We start from the raw sequence: 19,911 nt of genomic DNA on the forward strand, positions 1-19,911 counted from the left end.
GCCCCTTACAATGTGTCCTATATTAAATCGTTTAAATACCGAGTAACGGTAGAAGCGTTACATTATCTTTTCAGTTGTTGTGCTGCGTGGTAAAATTAAAGGTGTTTTTTTGCCGAACTGTTTTTCTGCCGGAGAAAATAATTACAACATCAAAATGAACTGAAAACCATTCACACCGATACACAAACGGGTTATCTGGTTCAGTTCAGCACCACTAAAAAAAAACAAAACCAAAACAACCCAGCAGTTAGCAGGTGTACAGATGTCTCTAAAAAGTAGCAGGTCCGCTCTATCGAATGTCTATATTCATTTAAAATAAAGCGCTTGTGTGGATATTTGCAAATGATTCCTCCGTTGATTACCTACAGACGCGGCTCTTGGTAAAACAACTTTGAACACCGAGGAAATGTTTGCAAAAATTAAACCTATCGAATATCACCGGGAAGCAGCGCGGGGAAGCTTTTTACAAACGAAAGCTACAAAAGATTCAAATAACTGCCCCGCGATGCCGATTTATTCGCGTGTTCAACAAAAGCTACCGCGTTTCCACCCTGCCGATGTATTTTTTTTTTATCTGCAACGTTTCACAAAATAAAATGTAAACCGAATGAAACGGTTCTCGGGTTACCCAGCTATTTCTGCCCGGAAAAGGGGTAAATTTCTCTGCAGCTTCCAATGTTTGGTGTCAGACCCTCCCCCAAAAAAGTGTCCGATTTTAAATACGGTTTAAAACAACCTGTCCCAGTGCTGGCTGCAAAGAGCTACTTGAGGATGGTTATCAGCCTATTCTTGTCTCCTGTGTTTGTTTTCCTGGTTTATCTCCCGTAGGAAATTAGGGTCCCTTCTTCGAGCGCAATTCCATCGGCACCTCCATCGCTTTCCCAGCCCACTACGCTTGGGCGTGTCGTTGACCCAGTGACTCCCCGGGGGCAGGTCTCCTCTCCCTGCAAGTCGTTGGGTTGATGTAGGGTGTCCCCAGGCTGCTGCCAATCCGCCTGCCCATCCCTCCGGCCAGGGGGGCGGAGAGCGAGCGGCCCCGGGAGCTTGCCGGTCGGGGGGGCGGGGGCAGGGCCGGGGGGGCCCCGCCGCCGCTGCAGGGGGACAGGGTGGCGCCAGCCGGCGGGGATATAAGGCGGGCGGGCTGAGCCCCCGGGGGAGCTCCCCTGGCTCTGCTCCCCCCGCGGCCGGCGCCTGATGAACCCGGGCAGCTTCCCCTACCTGCCGGCCATGGGCAGCCCGCCCGGCTCCCCCGCCGCCGCCGCCGCGCCGGAGCCCGGGAGCCCGGAGCGGGGGGAGCCGCCGCCGCCCGCCCCGGAGGAGCCGGCAGCCGCGGCGGGAAGCGGCGGCGGCGGGCGGCGGCGCAAGCGGCCGGTGCCGCGGGGGAAGCCGCCCTACAGCTACATCGCCCTGATCGCCATGGCCATCGCCCACGCGGCCGAGCGGCGCCTGACGCTGGGCGGCATCTACCGCTTCATCACCGAGCGCTTCCCCTTCTACCGCGACAACCCCAAGAAGTGGCAGAACAGCATCCGCCACAACCTGACGCTGAACGACTGCTTCGTCAAGGTGCCGCGGGAGCCGGGCCACCCGGGCAAGGGCAGCTACTGGGCGCTGGACCCGGCGGCCGAGGACATGTTCGACAACGGCAGCTTCCTCCGCCGCAGGAAGCGCTTCAAGCGCGCCGACCTGGCCACCTACCCGGCCTACGCCGCCTTCGGCCCCGCCGCGCCCTACGCGCCCGCCGGCTACAGCCCGCCGCTGCCCGCGGCCGCCCCCTACCCGCGGGGCTTCACCATCGACAGCCTCATGGGCGGCGCCGCCGAGCTCCTGGGCCCCGCCGAGCTGGGCGGCGGCGCCGAGCCCGCCTGCTTCCCGCTCCCGCCCGCCAGCCCGCTGGGCCGGGCCTACCCCTACTCCGCCTCGCCGCCCCACCTGCCCGCGGCCCCCAGCGGCTACTCCCCGCCCGGCGCCGCCCCGCTCTACGGCGCCGCCGGCCGCCTGGGCCTGCCGCCCGTGCGCCCCGCCGCCGCCTCCTGCGCCGAGCACCCCGAGCCGCTCCTGGCGCTGGCCGGGCCGCAGTTCGGCCCCAGTCCCGTCTACATGCGGCAGCCCGGCTTCGCTTCGGGACTCGAGCGGTACATGTGACTGCACTGGCTGCACTGGAAGTAGGAGCAGCCCCCCCCCCCGCGTACAACCCTTTTCCATGTTGATGGGGGGGGGACACTGTACTTGAATGCATCTTTGTTTTTACTGTACATATGTAGATTATTTCATCCTAACACTGTACGGCGCCGCATAATGCGTTGTGCTGCATGGCGCTGAGTGTGAAACGCAGTGTCTGTTGCATTGCACATGTGCTGTCAAACACGTCGTGTATTGCATATGCATCGTACTGTCTCCTGTGCGCATTGATTGCCTGACCCACCTCAGTGCACTGTATAATGCATTGTAGTGCATTGCACAACCACTGTATAATGCAATGCATGCGCAATGCACTATAGTGCATTTACAGTGCACTACCATGTGGTATGCTCGATTCATTGCATATGCATTTTATAATACATGGGAGTGCATTGTGTATGAATTATGAATCACGGGATAATGCATTTAGTAGTGCACTGTGTAAACCATTGTGTAAGGTGCTGTTACCTTGTAGATTTGTAAACATTCCAGGATGTCCCATTTTTTTTCCTCTCTCCTTGTTGGGTTCATAACCTATAACCAGACACATAGTTAGCAAAACTACTAGGTATGGGATTTTTTATTACTATTTAAGACTTTACCCTTTTTCTTCCCCTGAAGGAAAAAACATCTTTTTACTATTTTTTAAAAAATAACTTTTATTGTTAGAAAGGATTTAAAAAAATAAATCTTTCCTTTCAACTGTTTAATACTGCTCTTTTTTTAGAAATGGTTTTGATGGGGTTTTAAAAATAGAATACATCAGAACTCAGCTGATTCATAGGAGAATCATAACACTATTTTAATTATGCCAAGTGCCTTGTGCTTTCATTCTTTACTGACGCTTTTTCAGAGCTATACTCTTACTGTTTCAAATCTGAAGTCTGTTTTTAAATACTGGTGGTAATTAGCCATTGAACAGCTTCCTAAAGGAATCCTCCTAAAGCCATTCCGACAGTGGCCAATGCCAGGTGCTTCAGAGGGAATGAACAGAATAGATAATCCTCAAGTGATCCATCCTCTGTCCCCATTCCCAGCTTCTGGCAAACAGAGGCTAGGGACACCATCCCTGCCCATCTTGGCTAATAGCCATTGATGGACCGATCCTCCATGAACTTACCTAGTTCTTATATGAAACCTGTTATAGTCCGTCCCCTGGAATCTTGAAATTGAGATTGGATTTCTTTCTGTAAGGTGTCCTCTATTTAGCTGCAATTGACTGGGTTGGATAGTTTTCACGTTTGTAGTCGGGATAATAATTCTCGCCACTGCAGGAATCCTTACAATTTCACCTGCATGTTGTACAGGAGGATAGACTCACTAGATGATCACAATGGTCCCTTTTGGCCTTAACTATAGAATCTGCATACTGGCCAGTCCTTTGCCCTTTATTTATAGGGCTGTATCCTGGCATGGATTTTTTAGGTGAATTCCCCACTGATATTCCCCATTTTTTTTTTACTCTAAATTTCCTACATGTAAATGGGCAAGAATGGGATTTTTCTCCTCATTGTTTTAAAAAAAAAAAGATTTATCTGGTACCCTGACATATGGGGGCATTTGTTTTGGATCTGATTTGGTGAGTTGGTGTTCTGGGGATGGGGCTCTTGACTCATTTGAATTCCCTGCCTAAGGGAGTTAGAAGCCCAAATACCAACTGACTTTCAATGGAAATTTGCGCATCTTATTCCCTTAGGCCCTTTTTGAAAATCCCATTCTGTGAGGGTCTCTCTTCTGGGGTGTTTGATTAGCATGTTCTGCATGCTGTTTAGAAATTGACATTCTTGCAACCCAGTCCACCTTCAGGTGGGTGCACCTGGCAATTTAGGAACCTGATCACAAGGGTTAGGTGGCTTTGGTTGGCCTGTTTAGGTCAGGCTCTCAGATTATCTGTTATCTCTCATCACTAGTCCCTCCTCACTCAGTCACCTCTTCAGACTCTTAGGGATTTATACTGCTGCCCATCATCATAGTATCTATGTCTCTTCTGCATAAAATCAATTAGCAGTAGCCAAATCTGTAGGGGAGTTGGTGGAACAGAACTACTTTCTAATTCTTGGATCATACTTACCTTTTTTTTTTTTTTTTTTTAACTGTTTGGGAGGAAAAAACAAAACCCGGAAAGGTATTTAGACTATTTGTAAAATAAATCCATAAAGCTAACCACAGAAAGATATTTTATACCCAACAGAAGTTTGAAAAGGTTCAGTCTCCTGTAAACAGTATTATCTGCGTAGCATTCCAAAGTTTATTTTTCTGTTTTTTTTAAATTTTTGAATGGGATAGAGAAAGGTAAAATGAACTTTCAGAAGAAAAATAATTTATACGGGAGTCTTGTAAATATGCCACTGTGGGATGTAGAACCTTGAGCCTGCAATCTTTGTACAGGCAAAACTGCTTGGAAGTCTGTGGAAGTTTTGCCTTAGTAAGCAGTGGAGGATCAGAGCCATACACTTTCCTGATTCTTTAGCAATTACAGAGCCTACCTGCCTCCACTGAAGCAAATGGGACTTTAAGGGGAACAGGATCAGGACCTTCTGAAGTTGTGGAAATGAAAGGTGGGTTTGCATGGCAGATGGAAGCATTTCTTGGAGGATTAGATAAAAAGGACTTGGCTTGAAAAAAAAGGGTATGGTGGAGGGATGGGGTCAGTACACATACGTACAGCTCTCTGGGAACAGTTTGATGAAATTCTGCAGCAGACATGTGCCTCACTGTTATACTAGCCCAAGGGCCGGCAACCTTTCAGGAGTGGTGTGCCGAGTCTTCATTTATTCACTCAGATTTAAGGTTTTGTCGGTAATACATTTTAACGTTTTTACAAGGTCTCTTTCTGTAAGTCTATAATACAGAACTAAACTATTGTTGTATGTAAAGTAAATAAGGTTTTAAAAATGTTTAAAAAATGTTTAAGAAGCTTCATTTAAAACTAAATTAAAACGCAGAACCCCCCCGGACTGGTGGCCAGGACCCGGGCCATGTGAGTGCCACTGAAAATCAGCTCGCGTGCCGCCTTCAGCACGTGTGCCATAGGTTGCCTACCCCTGTGTAACTAGCCAGAAGTGGTGCTATCAGAATCAAGGGTTAATCTGTGAGACTTCTGCACAGGGAGCCAAGTGGCACAGGGAGCCTAGGTGGGAAGTGATGGGGAAAGGGCGGATGATAAGTCGATTCATTTCCAGTCACCCAGAAGCAGCAGGAAGGAAGCTTGCAGGAGTCGTTTGCTGGGATCTGCGGGGAAACTTCTGAAAGGGCTATTCAAGTTCTTTGCAGCTTTGGATTTCAGCTCAAGTACCTTTGGAGCCAGCTGGGCTCAGGGTGTCTGAAGGGCTGAGCTATCGCTTGCTGCTATCTTTCAGCTGTCTCCTTCCTCACACCACTGAAGTTGCATTTGGGGACACTTAACTTTTAAAAAATCAAACTGGGATACATGCTGGAGTTTGCAATAGGCCTGTTCCAACCCTGCACATGTACAAGCCATGATATTTGATTCCCTTAACAGGATACACTTACCGAAGGCTTAGCAGGAGTCTTTCCAGGCACAGAAATCTAGCCGCGGTCTTTCCATCAGACCAATAAACATCAGAGCTGATTGAATTCCAGAAAATGTGGCTTGTGGAGTAAACAGCTGACTGAGAAAACAAGCTAGTGAAATTTGTCAATTAATAAAGCTGACATACAGCATTCAACCACCTCTCAATAATGTTTTGGTGACGTTTGAATCTCCAGAACATAGGCATGATCCAAAGCCCACTGTAGTCAGTGCAAAGATTCTCCACTGATGTCAAATGGCTCAGTCCTTATATTTAGGATCAGTCCTTATATTTACAAATAAAATGAAAATCAAAATAGGTGAAGCTCTTTTTTATATTATTATTATTATTATTTTATTATTATTATTATTAACCAGAGGGTGGGGGAGAGTATAGCCACTTGTATTTTGACTGTTGTTAGACTAACGTGTTCAGAGTATTTTCTTGATTAAGTTAATGGCTTTTAAGCTTTCGTTTCAAAGGTTTGTTTACAGTTAGGATGAATCTAGCAAATGAGTTGGATTAAAATGTCATGCAGGGCATAAGCCTTCCAGGGCCACGGTGGATTTAAGCCCACTAGCCGTCATTTGCTTTAGTGGCTTATTTTTAATGCTCCTCTGTATGACTTCAGTGCAACAGGAGCAGTGATCACCGGGTGTGAAACCAAGTCTCCAATAAAATCCTCCCCTCTTTAGTTAGCACTATCCACGGAATTCGGGCTGTCTTAAGTAATGACACTCCTAAAACATCTGGTCCTGCTGCCGTTGAAGTCATTGGCAAAACCCCTCATTGATTTCAGTGGGAGCGGGACGAAACCCACCGAAGAATGAAAGAAGCAGAGACTCCTAGGACCACTGAAAGTAGCCAGGGGCCAGATTTTTAAAGATATTTAAGCACCCAACATGCTTTAATTTAAGTTCAGTGGGAGTTAGGTGCCTAAATGCCTTTGAGGCTACAGGCACTAGTGGGATTTTCAATTGAAATTGATGGGAGTTAGGTGCCTAGGTTACTTTTGAAAATCACTAGGCACCTAAATACCTTTTAAAATCTGTCCCTCAGACAAGAGGCATTGTAAAGTCCTTTTAGTATTGTATTGAAGACAGGATCTGATCCCGCTCCCACTGGAGTCAATGAGAATTTTGCCACTTGAAATCAGAGCAGAAGCAGGTCTTAATGGTTGACCTTCATTTCAAAAGTGACTAGTGATTTGTGGGTGACCCTGTTGGGGGCGGGGGGTAGTCAGCTTGAGACACCTTAAAGCGGTTACCTATGGGTCAAAACATATAATTGGAAATCTTGAGTGGCTTCTATTTCTAGTCTGTAAATGGTGTGTTCAAAGGGTGAGGCAGTTGTCTTCATAACACCTTTTGCACCTGGAAATAGTCTATTCCTAACTAATAAAAAAAATGGGGGGGAAGATTTGAAAAACTCCTGGAACTGTGTGAAGTACAATAAAAATAAAAATATATTGCCTGGAGGATTTCTGTGGATCACCCTAGAAATGTGGTGTGTGTGTGTGTGTGTATGAAATTTGCACTGATTTTAACTAAAATGGTAAATTCATTTAGTTAAATCCTTGCAAATTCTATGCATAGGCAAGGCCTTAGACTGAGATCATTCTTATCTTTGCTCAGTAAACCTGAGGATTTGTCTTTTAAAAAAATGCATCACTTTTTTTCATGGTGAGAAAGAAACTAAGAAATATTCTAGATCTGCTAATGAAACTCAAATAATAGAGGGGTTGGTATGGAACCAGCTGAAGGTGGGTTTATAAATGTATAACTAATCTGAAACAGAATCAGTAGTTGAGCGGGCCCAGTGGATAAAGCATTGGATTAGGAACAATCAGGAGATCTGGGTTCTCTTCTTGGTTCTGCTATAGGTGGGGCCTGCCTTAACCTCTGTGCCTCTGTTTCCCCTCCCACCCTTTTCTCTGTTGTATCTGTTTAGATTGGAAGCTCTCCTGGGCAGGGGTTGTCACTCACTATGTGTTTGTGTAGGTCCTAGTGCAAGCTGGGACTTCCTCTAGGCATTAATGTAATTACGGTGTGTGTGTGTTTTCACTCTCCAGACCTGAATGTATGTCATCTACCGATATAGCCATTATGCGGCTGTTGTACTAAATCAGTTAATGCATTTGATAAACGTAGTTCAGATTCTATATGGTTTTGCTTTCACTGGAAATGTATCTACTTTATCCCTTGGACTGTGAGTTTGTCTTGCCATTGAAACATAGATCCAGAAAAACTGTCAGGTACAATATTAACCCAGGCAAATTTTAACCCTGATCGCCCCACTCATCAAAGTCTAGAGCAGGGGTTCTCAGACTCTTGTTCTGGTGATCCCTGTCACATAGCAAGCCTCTGATTGCGACCCCCCCTAATAAATTAAAACCACTTTTTAATATATTTAACATCATTATAAATGCTGGAGGAAAAGCGGGGTTTGGGGTGGAAGCTGACAGCTTGTGACCCCCCCATGTAATAATCTCGTGACCCCCTTAGGGGTCCCGACCCCCAGTTTGAGAACCCCTGGTCTAGACTATATTAAGGTTGATAATGATCGTGTTAACTGATGAATCAAAGGTTATCGGCCACCTTGTGCGGACATTGAGACAACTGAAGTCAACAGCGACCCCTAGTGGCAAACACGGGAATGGCATGGTTGTCCTAGCTTCTGCTGTGAAGTATGGGGAATTGTATTGTAGCCAGAGCAATAGTATTCATGTCTCTGTTTGTTCAGTTAACAATCAGATGCTTCACTGTGTCATGTCACTCTGTAGAACCATGGAGACACGGCAAATGTAATATACGTGCTCCAATCAGGTTCATTTGTGGTTACATCAAGATCTGAACCACTGCCTGAAAAGAGAGAGATTGCCTTGAATAGCTGAGGACAAGGCTAATGTAAATGAAATGTCAGTTTAATAATAGCTAATATACTTGTCTTTATAACTGTAGAGCCTAGATTAATTAGGGGTCTGTCTTCTATCAGCTGATGATAGATGTTGCTGTGCAACAGATGTGGCACTTGACAGGATGAAGGTCTGATACGCGCTATTTAAACTGCGTTTGTAACCTAACTAGAACACTACACAAAATAGCAAGGACCCCAGGGTACGACATTCACAGAAGCGCTCAGCAATGTTAGCAAAAGTTCCCTGGCTCCTAAAACACACTGACAGGTATGAGCATGTGTCCAAACTTTTCAAATCTCAAGTTAATCACTTAAATCCGTAGAGGAGCTTGAGCAATGGTCCAGTTTTGCAAAGTGCTTGATGAACACTTGCCTCTCCCTTTGATGTTAACACGAGCCGTGGGTGCATAGCAACTTTGAAAACCAGGCCCCCTATGCGGGTGAAAAAGGGTCAAATTTTCTGAAGGGCCTAAGGGCCAGATTTGTATTTAGGTGCCTAAAGATGCAGGCAGGTGCCTAGCAAGATTTTCAATAGCACCTCGGTGCTGATGGGAGTCAGGTACCAAGCACTATTGACAATCCCACTAGGTGCCTATCTGCATCTTTAGGCACCTAAACACCTTTAAAAATCTGGCCCTAGGTGCCTAAGTCACATTTGAAAATGGGACATAGGTTTTTAAATCATGTAGTTGCTTTTGAAAATTTTACCCTAAAGATGGATTATGGGGCCTAATTTAAGGTACCCAAGGGTGAAAATACTGTCCTATGTGTAAAGTACAATGTACCAAGCTTAATGATGACACATTAAATCAGGGTGCCATTTATTGGAATATCCCCTCTGACCCGTGGAGAAATCATTACATTTAATAACAGAGAAGGCTAATGGCTGCTTAATCGGGATACTAGGGAACACTGACTTTAGTAGGAGTTTTGGCTGCAGCATCTGGCATACTGTTGCCCAATGGGAACACAGTGGCAAAGAGGTAAGTCAGAGGTTAACAATCTTTTTTGTTGGAACTCCACCCTGGTCACAATTGGAATGAATATTATTTCCTCCTCCTCCCTCAGCAGGAACACTGATGTTATAGCCAGGTTTCTGCAGCTGATAGTGCCAACCCCAACCTCAAATCATGAGGCAGTGCCCCAAAACCATGAGATGGGCTTAAAAATCATAAATACTTAAAAAATAGGTTTGAGGTTCTTTTAGTTTGTCTTCTGGCTTTTGAGCCTTCAGGGGTCATGTTTTCAACCTCTAGGGGTTGGAAATGTCCTTTTTGTTTTAACGAAAATTGAGATTCTCACATAATCCTATGACTCCAGAAGCTGGGGCTTTAAGGGGAAAAAGCCAGAAATCACTGAGAGCTCACAGTTGTGTGCATCTCACCTGCTTTTCATCCAGTCTTTCTGTTTTCCCCCCTTCTCATCTCCTGTTGTCTCACACAACTTACCAAAATACATGCAAATTTCATTTTCCATTTTGATCATTGTTCATGATCCTCCTCGCAGCTCACTTCCTCTCCCTCCCTACTCTTCTTTTCCTCCCTCCATTCTAGGCCTTTGTTCCCCTTGTTGATTGGTGCTTTCTTCCTCTCTCTAAATGTCTATTAGATAAAAAAAAATCCAAAAATGATTTTTTACAAGGGTTTGTGGCAATGAAACACAAGTGTTGTAATGGAATAAAATACATGTCCCATGTAACCTTAATTATAGGATCAGTACTGTGACCCTTAATATAATAGCATCTGAAGATACACTCCCTAGGACTAAATGACCAGGGCTATCAATCCGCATGCTTCAGTTCATAAACAGATCACCAGCTGGGAGCAGGGAGAAATTCCCCAGTTAGATGCATTATGAGGGTTTAATTCCTTCCTCTGAAACATCTGGGATTGGCCACTGTCAGAGACAGGATACTGGGATCAAAGGATCATTGGTCTGTCCTTGGTATGACAATTCCTATGTGAACAGTGCAGTGTGAAAACATCCCCTCATCCCCATGTCCTAGTTCTGTCACTGGCTTGTTCTGAGACCTTGGGAAAGTCACTTATCCTCTCTGTGCCTCAGTCTCTTCTCTCGGTGCAATTAGGAACATAACACCATTCACCGACTTCACAGAAGAACTGTGAGACCGTATCAGTGATTGCAAGGTGTTTGGAGACTCCTGGAGGGAGGTTGTTATAGAAATGCAAAATATTGCCCCGAGCTGGCTTGTGGCTGTGCATCACTGCCCTCTGCTGAAAAGAATCAGAATTGCTCACCCGTGTGCCACAGACCCTCCACGGTTAACGGATATGGGCGATTTAGCTGGAGCGCAAGCAACTGGGAGCTGCGCTTGTGGAACAGAGTGAAAGGATCATGGTGACAAAATAGGTCCATGGAGACTTTGATGACCACGCTGTGCCGTTGAGGGTACTTCTGTTTCTTGCTGTCTGCTATACAATGCACAGTTTATCTGCCTTAAGTCCATCATGATCTTTAATGTAATTATTCTTACAACATCCCTGTGAGGTGAAGTACATTTTTATGTAGGCGGGGAACTAAGACCTAGACTAAACTTCAGATCCGTAAAGGTATTCAGGCTCCTAATTTCCATTGAAATCAATGGATCAGTGAACACCATTGAAAAGCTCAAGGGAGTTTGGGTGAAACTCCCCTCTCCCCCCCCGTGATCTCAAAGAAAAGCTAACAATGAGATTGGACCTGTGGACTGGGAAAGCACGTTGCATGTGCTTCCAAAGGGAATTCCATCCAGTGCATAGTTGATAGGTAGTGGGATTGCTGTTGTCAGTGTTGTCAACTCTTGTGATTTTTTCACGAGTGTTTTCTTAAAGCCCCAGCTCCTGGACTCATGTGAGTACATAAGAATCTCCACTTTCATTTAAGTTTCTAACTCTTATGGTTGCAGAGAAAAGCTTGAAATCCTGACCCCTAAAAGGCACACAGATCAGAAGACAAATTGAAAGAACCCAACATTCATTGTCTTAAAAATCAGATTTTTTACAATCCTCTCATTGTTGTGGGGCCCAACTCATGATTTTTGAATGCCTGGGGTTGCTAACACTGTGAAGATGGTGTTATTAATTGAATGTTCCATTCTCAGTAGCCCCTTTGAACCTCCAGGGAAAAAATTATATATGTATATTAAAATTGTATATGAGGCAGTATGGCCTATTAGCTAGTGTACTGGGACTCAGGCCTTCTAGGTTCTGTTCCTGGCTCTGCTACTGATCTGCTGGATGACCTTGGCCAAGTCACTTTCCTTCCCTGAGCCTCAGTTTCTTCATCTGTAAAATGGGGATAATGACTCTGGCATTCTTTGTGAAGTGCTTTAAGATCAATGGATGAAAAGTCCTCTCTCATGTAAAAGACAGTCATGTTATTAAAACAACATTTACAGTAAAGAAGCAGACCTTTAGCTGGAGCCAAAGACAGACATTTGATGGATCCATTGGCTGCGCTGGCGTAGCAACTTCTTGGTAAAACGAGAAAAACATTTCAATTTATCATTGAAGTACTAAAAATATTTAATGAGCTTTTTGTTTTGTTTTTAAGACTCTGTAGAGGGTGGTAACTGAGAACATGTAAAATCTGTAGTGGCAGTGGTCAGAGCCCCTGAGAACATTTGAGATGCACAGAGCCAAAGTTATCTTTGGTAGCACTCCAGAGGAATTACACCAGGAATGCACTGGGCTCTCTCTGTTCCTGAGTAGCCTCTTTGGTGGGAATTGTCAGGAATGAAGCCCTGCAGCTGGGCCTGGGAGCAGCTAGCTAACCGCAGCTGAAACCAGCTGATTGGTCGAGCGACGGTGCCAGGACTACTCTTAAGCCCAGCAGTAGCACTTGGCCGGTGGCTGCTCAGTGCTTATGCCTGCAGCTGTGGTCACTCCTATGCCTGCTTTGTTCCCAGCCTGACTCTGGGTATGTCCAGACTACCTGCCGTATCGGCGGGTAGTGATCGATTTTTCGGGGCTCAATATATCGTGTCTCATCTAGACGTGATATATCGATCCCTGAACGCGCTCCCGTCGACTCCGGAACTCCACCAGAGTGAGCAGCGGTAGCGGCGTCGACACGGGGAGCCGCGGACATCGATCCTGTGCCATGAGGACGAGAGGTAAATCGATCTAAGACACTTCGACTTCACCTACGCTATTCATGTAGCTGAAGTTGCGTATCTTAGATCGATACCCCCCCAGTGTAGACCAGCCCTCTGGCTCTTGCTCTGACCATTAGGCTGGGCTGCCCAGGCTCTGTGACAGGCATTCTAACTCCACAAGTACTAGCCATGTGCCCTTTGCTATGCTTTGTGACTGTGCAACCAATCCCCACCATGTGGCATGAGTGGGGATTGAACCCACGACTTTCAGCATGGGCTTCTGCCACTTGAGCTGAAGGGCTGAGGTCATTATTCACTGGCAGTAGTAGGTTCTTGTACTCCTGCCTGGATCCACCACCTCTTACCCCCTGAACCAGTGGCTTCATTTGCACAGCTCAGGATGCCATATAGTGGATTGATACAAGCCAGGCTTTTATTTACACATTATTTTTTTAAAAATGTGTGTGAACATGCCAGTGTGTGTGAATGGGCCTAGAGTGACAACATGGTCCTCCGACTGTCGGTAAAACAGATACAGCCCAGGGAGTGGCTATGCAAGCTTTCCGATGCTGGCCTTCTAGCGTGCCTCAACCTTGACCAGATGGCCACCCTCTAGAGATACAAGGGTAGATCGGTCTCCATGGTCCATATATGCCTCTCTGCCTCCCTACTGGGATTGCTATACAAGTTGAGCATTGCCATGGTGGTTTTATGTACCCCCCGGGAACTGGAGTGACGCTACCAAATGCAAAGCCAATGGAGAAGCCCTCTCATGGCAACTGATTTTGGTGACTAGTGAGATGGAATGGACTTGCGCCAATGACCTGGAGGTCTAGCTCCAGTTTCAAATATAACCACCTTCCTAGTAAGAACTGGAGCCAGGTCTTTATTTAGTGTCAATTGGCATCTCTTGATAGAGTACAGTTGAGCTCTATTCCACTTTACACCAGCTGAGGTTCTGGCCCTTGCCCTTGTCCTGGATCACATGTTGTTCTGGATGACTGGATTCTCAGTGTGAACTTCTGGCATTTGAGAGCCCTCGCTCTGGCCATGTCAACCCCTTTTTAGAGTTTTCCCACTGTTCTCCCAAGCCCTTCTCCAGTGCTTCATGGTCAAGGTTCTTGTCCCTTCCAGGATTCCAGGGCACGGCTACAGTGGTGAATTTTTCTAACTCGTTTTAAAACTTGTGCAGCTAAACTGATTTTAAAACCCATTGGAGCCATGGTCTAGACACAGTTTTTGGCGTGTGTCTAGTGGCCTGGCCTATTTTTACTGAACCTGTTTCAGAACATCAGAGTAATTCAAATCTGGTGGTCACTCATGGCTTTTTGTTCGGACGGAGTACAGAGAAATGGATTCACCGAGACAGGCCAGGCCACCCTAGACTGCTACAGCTGGGTCTTACACTATGGCTGTAACTGGTTTTAAAATTGATTTGGCTGAATTTGGTTTTAAGACTGGTTGGGAGTTTTCCCAGTGCAGAACCTTTATTGTTATAATTTCCACTGTATCATTTTGTTTCTTAGACTGAGTAACTCCACTGACTTCTGTGCTGCTCAATGACTGTAATTAATTATAAAACAACTGCTCTGCATTGGGCAATATCCCATCAAGTAGAATATTGTTTTGTATTCATCTCTAAAGTATAAATGCAGTTTTTGGTGAGACATGTGATCCTCCCCAATATTTCATCCACCAAGAGAGACAGTGTGGTTCAGTGGCTAGCGTGCGGGACCAAATCAGTCCACTTCCCCCTCTCTGTGCCTCAGTTTCCCCATCTGTAATGTGGGAGTAATGGTACTGCTCCAACTTTGTCAGCTGCTTTGAGATTTGTGGATGACAAGTGCTAGTTATCTTTTAATAGCGGTCGCACTTCAGGACAGTGGTCCTGTTGACTTCAATGGCGCTACTCAAGTGAGTAAGGGCGTCTTGCATGAGCAGAAGTTGCGGATTCAACCTTCTTGTTGGCTTTTGTAATATCCATGACAGCCGAACACACACATCTTCTGGTCAGTCAGCCATCTTTACTCAGCTGCACCTTATCTCCCTCCCCACTAGATGGGACCCTAGTAACATACATTATAGATTTCATGGCAAACTAATATTGCTTAATTCTTTTGTTAGCACCAGGAAAATCACACTGCAGATACCTGGTAAATCTACTCTACACTTGACCGAGGCCAACTCCGGTTGAGATCAAAACAACGTTTTACTCCAGATGAGTTACTTATTGTTTTATTTTCTTCAATGTTATTCTAAGAACATATCCATTTTCCCCGGGGCTGAAAATCTTTCTTTTATGCTGAGTCTCTTCCGTCTGACACTTCCCCCCCTAAGTATCATGGCAGCACAAAGAGGTCTCAGAATAGCATGCGCTGGTGGCTAATTATTTGGAACAATTATACAAAACAAAGACAGAGCCAGACAGCAGGAGGTCTTAACTGTCTAGCCAAGCATAAACTGGCACAGCCTGCCACAGGATTATCACTAAAAGTGGAAAATGGAGAGAAAAAAGAAGAATTATCCCATGGAACAGCCAAGAATTCAGAATTCCTATTAAGGCAAACTTTACAGAAGATCTTGAAACGTCCCCTGGAAGAATTTTCTGAAACACCCCAGAAGACATGGAGGGGAATGACTCAGCATATGAATTTAACACTCATCCCCATGCGGACAGGCCCCCATCCTGCAAACACTTACTTATGTGATTAAACATAAGCATACACTTACCTCTACTGACTGCTCCTTAGTGAAGCCCAGGCATGAGCCCTGGTAGGATCAAGCCCTAGATTTTTATTCTAACTAAGTCCCCACATCAGCGACTGTAGCATAACAAAGGCTCCGGTCCTGGAATGTGAACACTGAACACAGGCCCCCAGCATCTGGCTGGAGTGCCACTGACTTCAGTGCAGACACAGGAGCTTCCAACAGAGTTTTCAGCAGGATTGCTGCCCAAGAGAGCACATTTTGAGTGGCTCTGCAGACAATGACCTGATCACTTTCTGCAGGTTGTACGGAGCCTTTCAGAGTTGCAGACACGCCAGCCCAGGCACAAATTATAAACTGAGAGCTGGTCTACGCTGCGGGCGGGGGGGATCGATCTAAGATACGCAGTATCTTAGTTCGACTTACCTGGCCGTCCTCACGGCGGCAAGTCGACTGCTGCGGCTCCCCCGTCGACTCCGCTTACTCCTCCTGCCAAGGTAGAGTACGGGCGTCAATTAGGGGATCGATTCATCGTGTCTAGATGAGACACGATAAATTGATCCCCGACAGAGCGATCCGGTGGATAGTGTAGACGTGGCCTGAGTCCCAACCGCTTGCAAGCTTACCAGTGTCAAGGAGACAGGGTGTGTAGGGAAGCTCAGAAAAGGGAATAACAGTGATATTTAGGGTGACCAGACAGCAAGTGTGGAAAATCAGGACGGGAGTGGGGGGGTAATAGGAGCCTATATAAGAAAAAGACCCAAAATCGGGACTGTCCCTATCAAATCGGGACATCTGGTCACCCTAGCGGTATTTCTTTAAGTGTTATTGCTAACTCACTTCTCATAGGCGTAGCAAACAGCGTCTGTAGAAGGAATTTGTTGGGGTAATGGAGCAGAACAGGAAGCATATCCCTTGTGTAAGGAGCAACATAGAAAATAGCATGGCACAATAAAAATGAATGGGTGTGACAGAGCGGTGATAGAAGACTACAACCATATCAGCACAAGCTCTTGCATAATTATCCACTTCCTAGGGCAGGGTTGTCCTTTGGTAGGAACTTTTTCCCAGCATGCTTTGGTGTGTGTTTGTGGGGGGGAGGGTGTGGCCCTTCAAATTGGGCAAAGACCCAATATTCCAAACTTAAAGTAGCCATATTAGAACTAAGTGCTGGTGCGCCTTCTTGTCGTTTAGCTGGTAGGTATTTCTGATGCCTGTTGTTTGTTTATTTCTCTTCTTGAGAAGAGTCCCATTCTCACAGTCAGCTAGAACTCAGACCTTGCTAAGTACCCCACAAGCTGCCCTGGGGAGCTTCCTGTGGGAGGTTAGAGTCTTCCAAACAGACCAGCTGCTAACAGCAAAGCTACATTATGATCTGCACTGGCCCTTCCTACCCAAACCCCCTTCTGAGTAGAGCTTCCTGGTTTTCTTAGAATCTGCCCCTCTTTTCTCCAGCAGAGCCATAGTGATTTCATTGGGTTAGGTGGGTCCCTCTGTAACTGGAGGGGTATGGCAGGATCTCCCCTGGTATGATGACCTCTGTCTGGGGGTGGAGGGACCATACAGCCTCATCAGTTTGCTGTCAGCTCATAGCAGCCATGAACATTTTAGCCCAATGGGGGAGGAACTCTTAAAGCTGGTGCAACCATTTCCCATGGTGCACTGCTAAGCCTTTAAATAAATCTGGTTGGAGCTAGCCATTTTGGCTACTCATACAGCTGGCTCCTTAGTGGGGTGCTGGGGAAGGAATGAGGGGCTCTGGGAGTAAAGAATACAATTTTAAGAGACACAGGCAGGACTCCTGATTGGGGGAGGTTGTGTACTCAGCCCGGTCAGAAAATCATTCCCTTTGAAGGTCTTGCAAGTTGAGCCCCGCCCCAAATCATGTTACTTTTGAAAATCTTGGCCATTTTCTTGACTTTTACAAATCTCTTTTCTCATTGGCACCACCTGTTCCTTTTATTTAGCTCCCCTGCTTTCATTGGGTACCTTTGTATCTCCTCTAGCATGCCTCTTGCCATAATTCACTGCCTATTTTAGTGAGCGTTACTTTGCTGGAGTGTCTTGCTTGCAGACCACTGCTATGAAAACGTCCTCCTTGATATTTTAACAAGGGTGCTATGTGCTGGGTGAGAACAATTATTTCCTGTATTAGGTTCCTTAGCAGAGTTTTTAGACAATTCTTTAGGGTTACAAGTGTTACAGTTTTCTTAACTGAACGAGCAGCGAGCGCTGCTGCTATTTCAATAACAGTCTTAGCGATGGGAGAGGGAAATACCCCCTTGATCTAGTCCAGGCTATTTCCCAGCGTTTCAGGTCAAGAGGAAAAACTCGAAGCAGCTGCTCTGAGGTCTCACACGTGGGAATGGGAACTCTTCTGAGCGCAGGTAGGGTCCTGATCCTGCCTCACTGGAGTCTATAGCAGCCGTATTAATGACTTCAGTAGTTGCAGGATTGAGCTCGAACACTGAAGGTCATGGTAAAGAACCCTGCAGCAGGTGGGCCCAATATGGTAAGATTCATTGCTGTGTCCATGTGCTGGCCAGCCCCTGGGACCTCCAGAGCTGAAAGCAATGAGACTCTGTGGGGGGGTGTCCATCCAACCCAGGGCCTGAAGGGGTTAAGGTGGTAAGATAGGCCAATTAACACCCTAGGCTGCACCTGGAGGAGGAGCCAGTGTGCCAGGAGGATTAATTAGAGATGGAGCTCAGCTGGAGAGGGACAGGAAGGGCTGCATAAGGCCAAGTAGCAGAGCATAGAAGGGGGTGGGGAGGTTGCAGTCACATTCAGGGTCAGCAAAGGCAAAGTCGGAAATAGTCCAGAGAGACAGTAGTAAAGTGTAGGCTTGTGCAGGCCTCGACTGCTTTTTGTAGGGTCCCTGGGCTGGGGCCCCGTGGGGCTGGGCAGGCCTGGGTTCCCCCACCAGGCCCTGGAGAAGTGGCACCATTACGGGGCAGCTAATGGGAAGACCACCTGGGACAGTGGCTCTGGAAAGACTTTGATAAATGCACCACCCTCCTTCTCCAGCAGGGGACAGCTAGAGTGGCCTGGCCAGAGGGTCGCGCCCTGACGCGGGAGCAGCTGAGTCCTGAAAGAGCGAGGCTGAGAGAGAGAGACAGGGAGTGAGCCACTAGGTGTCAGGCCGGCAGAGTGGATCCCCAGGTGGGACCAGGAGGAGGGGCTCCAGTGGTGAGTAGAGAACCTCGTGATGGTCTCCTACAGCTTGAGCTAGACAACCAGGCTCTGGAGCTGCAGGTGGAACAGATTCTCCTCCTCTGTGGATCAGGCACTGAGAGGGAGATGTGTTGCCCACCTGTTCACTAGTGGCTGACACGTGATCTTTTCTTATGCAATGAATCCCACCAGCTATGGATCAAATTGGCACTTCGCAGTCTGCCCCAAAGAACGGCCAGGGCCTGGTCCACAGGAGCAGAGGAAATCCCAAATTCTGTCTCAGCTATAACTAGGTCTCAGCTTCTCCCTTGCTCCCTGGATAACAAGAATATCCAGTGTGACATAGGATTTAAAAAAAAACATTTTGGAAGGGATATAAACCTTCAAGTTTCAGGGCATAACCCAGCCTCTTACTGCTGGGGGTCAGGAAGAAACTTTCCTGGTGGCCAGCTTATCCCATGCTGCAGGTTTTCTTGCTCCTTCCTCTGCAAAAGCTAGCGTTAGCCACTGCCAGAGACCAGACACGGGTCTAGATGGCTTATCCCATCTGACAAATCTTATGTTCCTATTTTTTTTTAAAGATATCCAGCTGGATATGAGGAATATTCTTAATTTTGCCTTCACAAGTGGCAAGGTAACTAATGCCTACTTCAAAAGACTCTGATTTAACAGACACCTGAGAATTGGAGCGAGCTGCCCGTCTCCCCAAATTGCCTTTGAATGGCAAATTCATATAATCCTTGTAGCAACCTGAGATTTGAGTAATCACTTGGTTGAGCTGATTCTCTTTTGGTGAACTACGCTCGGGAGGGTGAGGCTGAGTGGCCGGCTTTGTCTGATGGGGTTGATGTGGTGAGCGCGGAGGGAGCGCTTGTTAAGGCTTTGTGTGTGACTAACTGCTAACAAAACACAGGGCAGGTGCCTAATGGAAAATGGTAAATAACCAGCCCTTGTAAAAAATAATATTTTGCCGTTTGCTTGCTCCCAGCCCAAAGGCTAGATCGCCACCGAGGGAGGTGAATTGCTGCCATGTTCTGCTGTGCTCCTGAGCTGTGCTACAAGTATGTTTAATGGGACACAGAAGACAGGGCTGGCTGAATTAAGGAGGATAAAAATCCCGTAGGAACTAAATGAATCCATATTTTGATAAGGCACCGACAAAGGGGTGGCGCTAGACTGCATCTTCATTGTTCTGTCCAGGAGGCAGTCCAGATAATGCTGCAGCGTGGTGTATTTGCTCAGGGCTGACTTTCTCATGCTCTCATTGTGTGGACCAGGCTTGATAGACTTTTTCTTGCACCCACG

General features: G+C 46.6%; 1 protein-coding gene across 1 annotated transcript; it reads left to right on the plus strand.

The window, feature by feature from the left end:
* Positions 1 to 1,227: 1,227 nt before the first annotated feature.
* Positions 1,228 to 2,210, plus strand: FOXE3 (forkhead box E3). The gene is given in 2 exon segments (XM_045027013.1): positions 1,228 to 2,047; positions 2,050 to 2,210. Coding segments are annotated over 2 exon segments (981 nt in total).
* The last annotated feature ends 17,701 nt before the right edge of the window (positions 2,211 to 19,911 follow it).

Source organism: Mauremys mutica, chromosome 8 (assembly GCF_020497125.1).
Source record: "Mauremys mutica isolate MM-2020 ecotype Southern chromosome 8, ASM2049712v1, whole genome shotgun sequence".
NCBI lineage: Eukaryota > Metazoa > Chordata > Testudines > Geoemydidae > Mauremys > Mauremys mutica.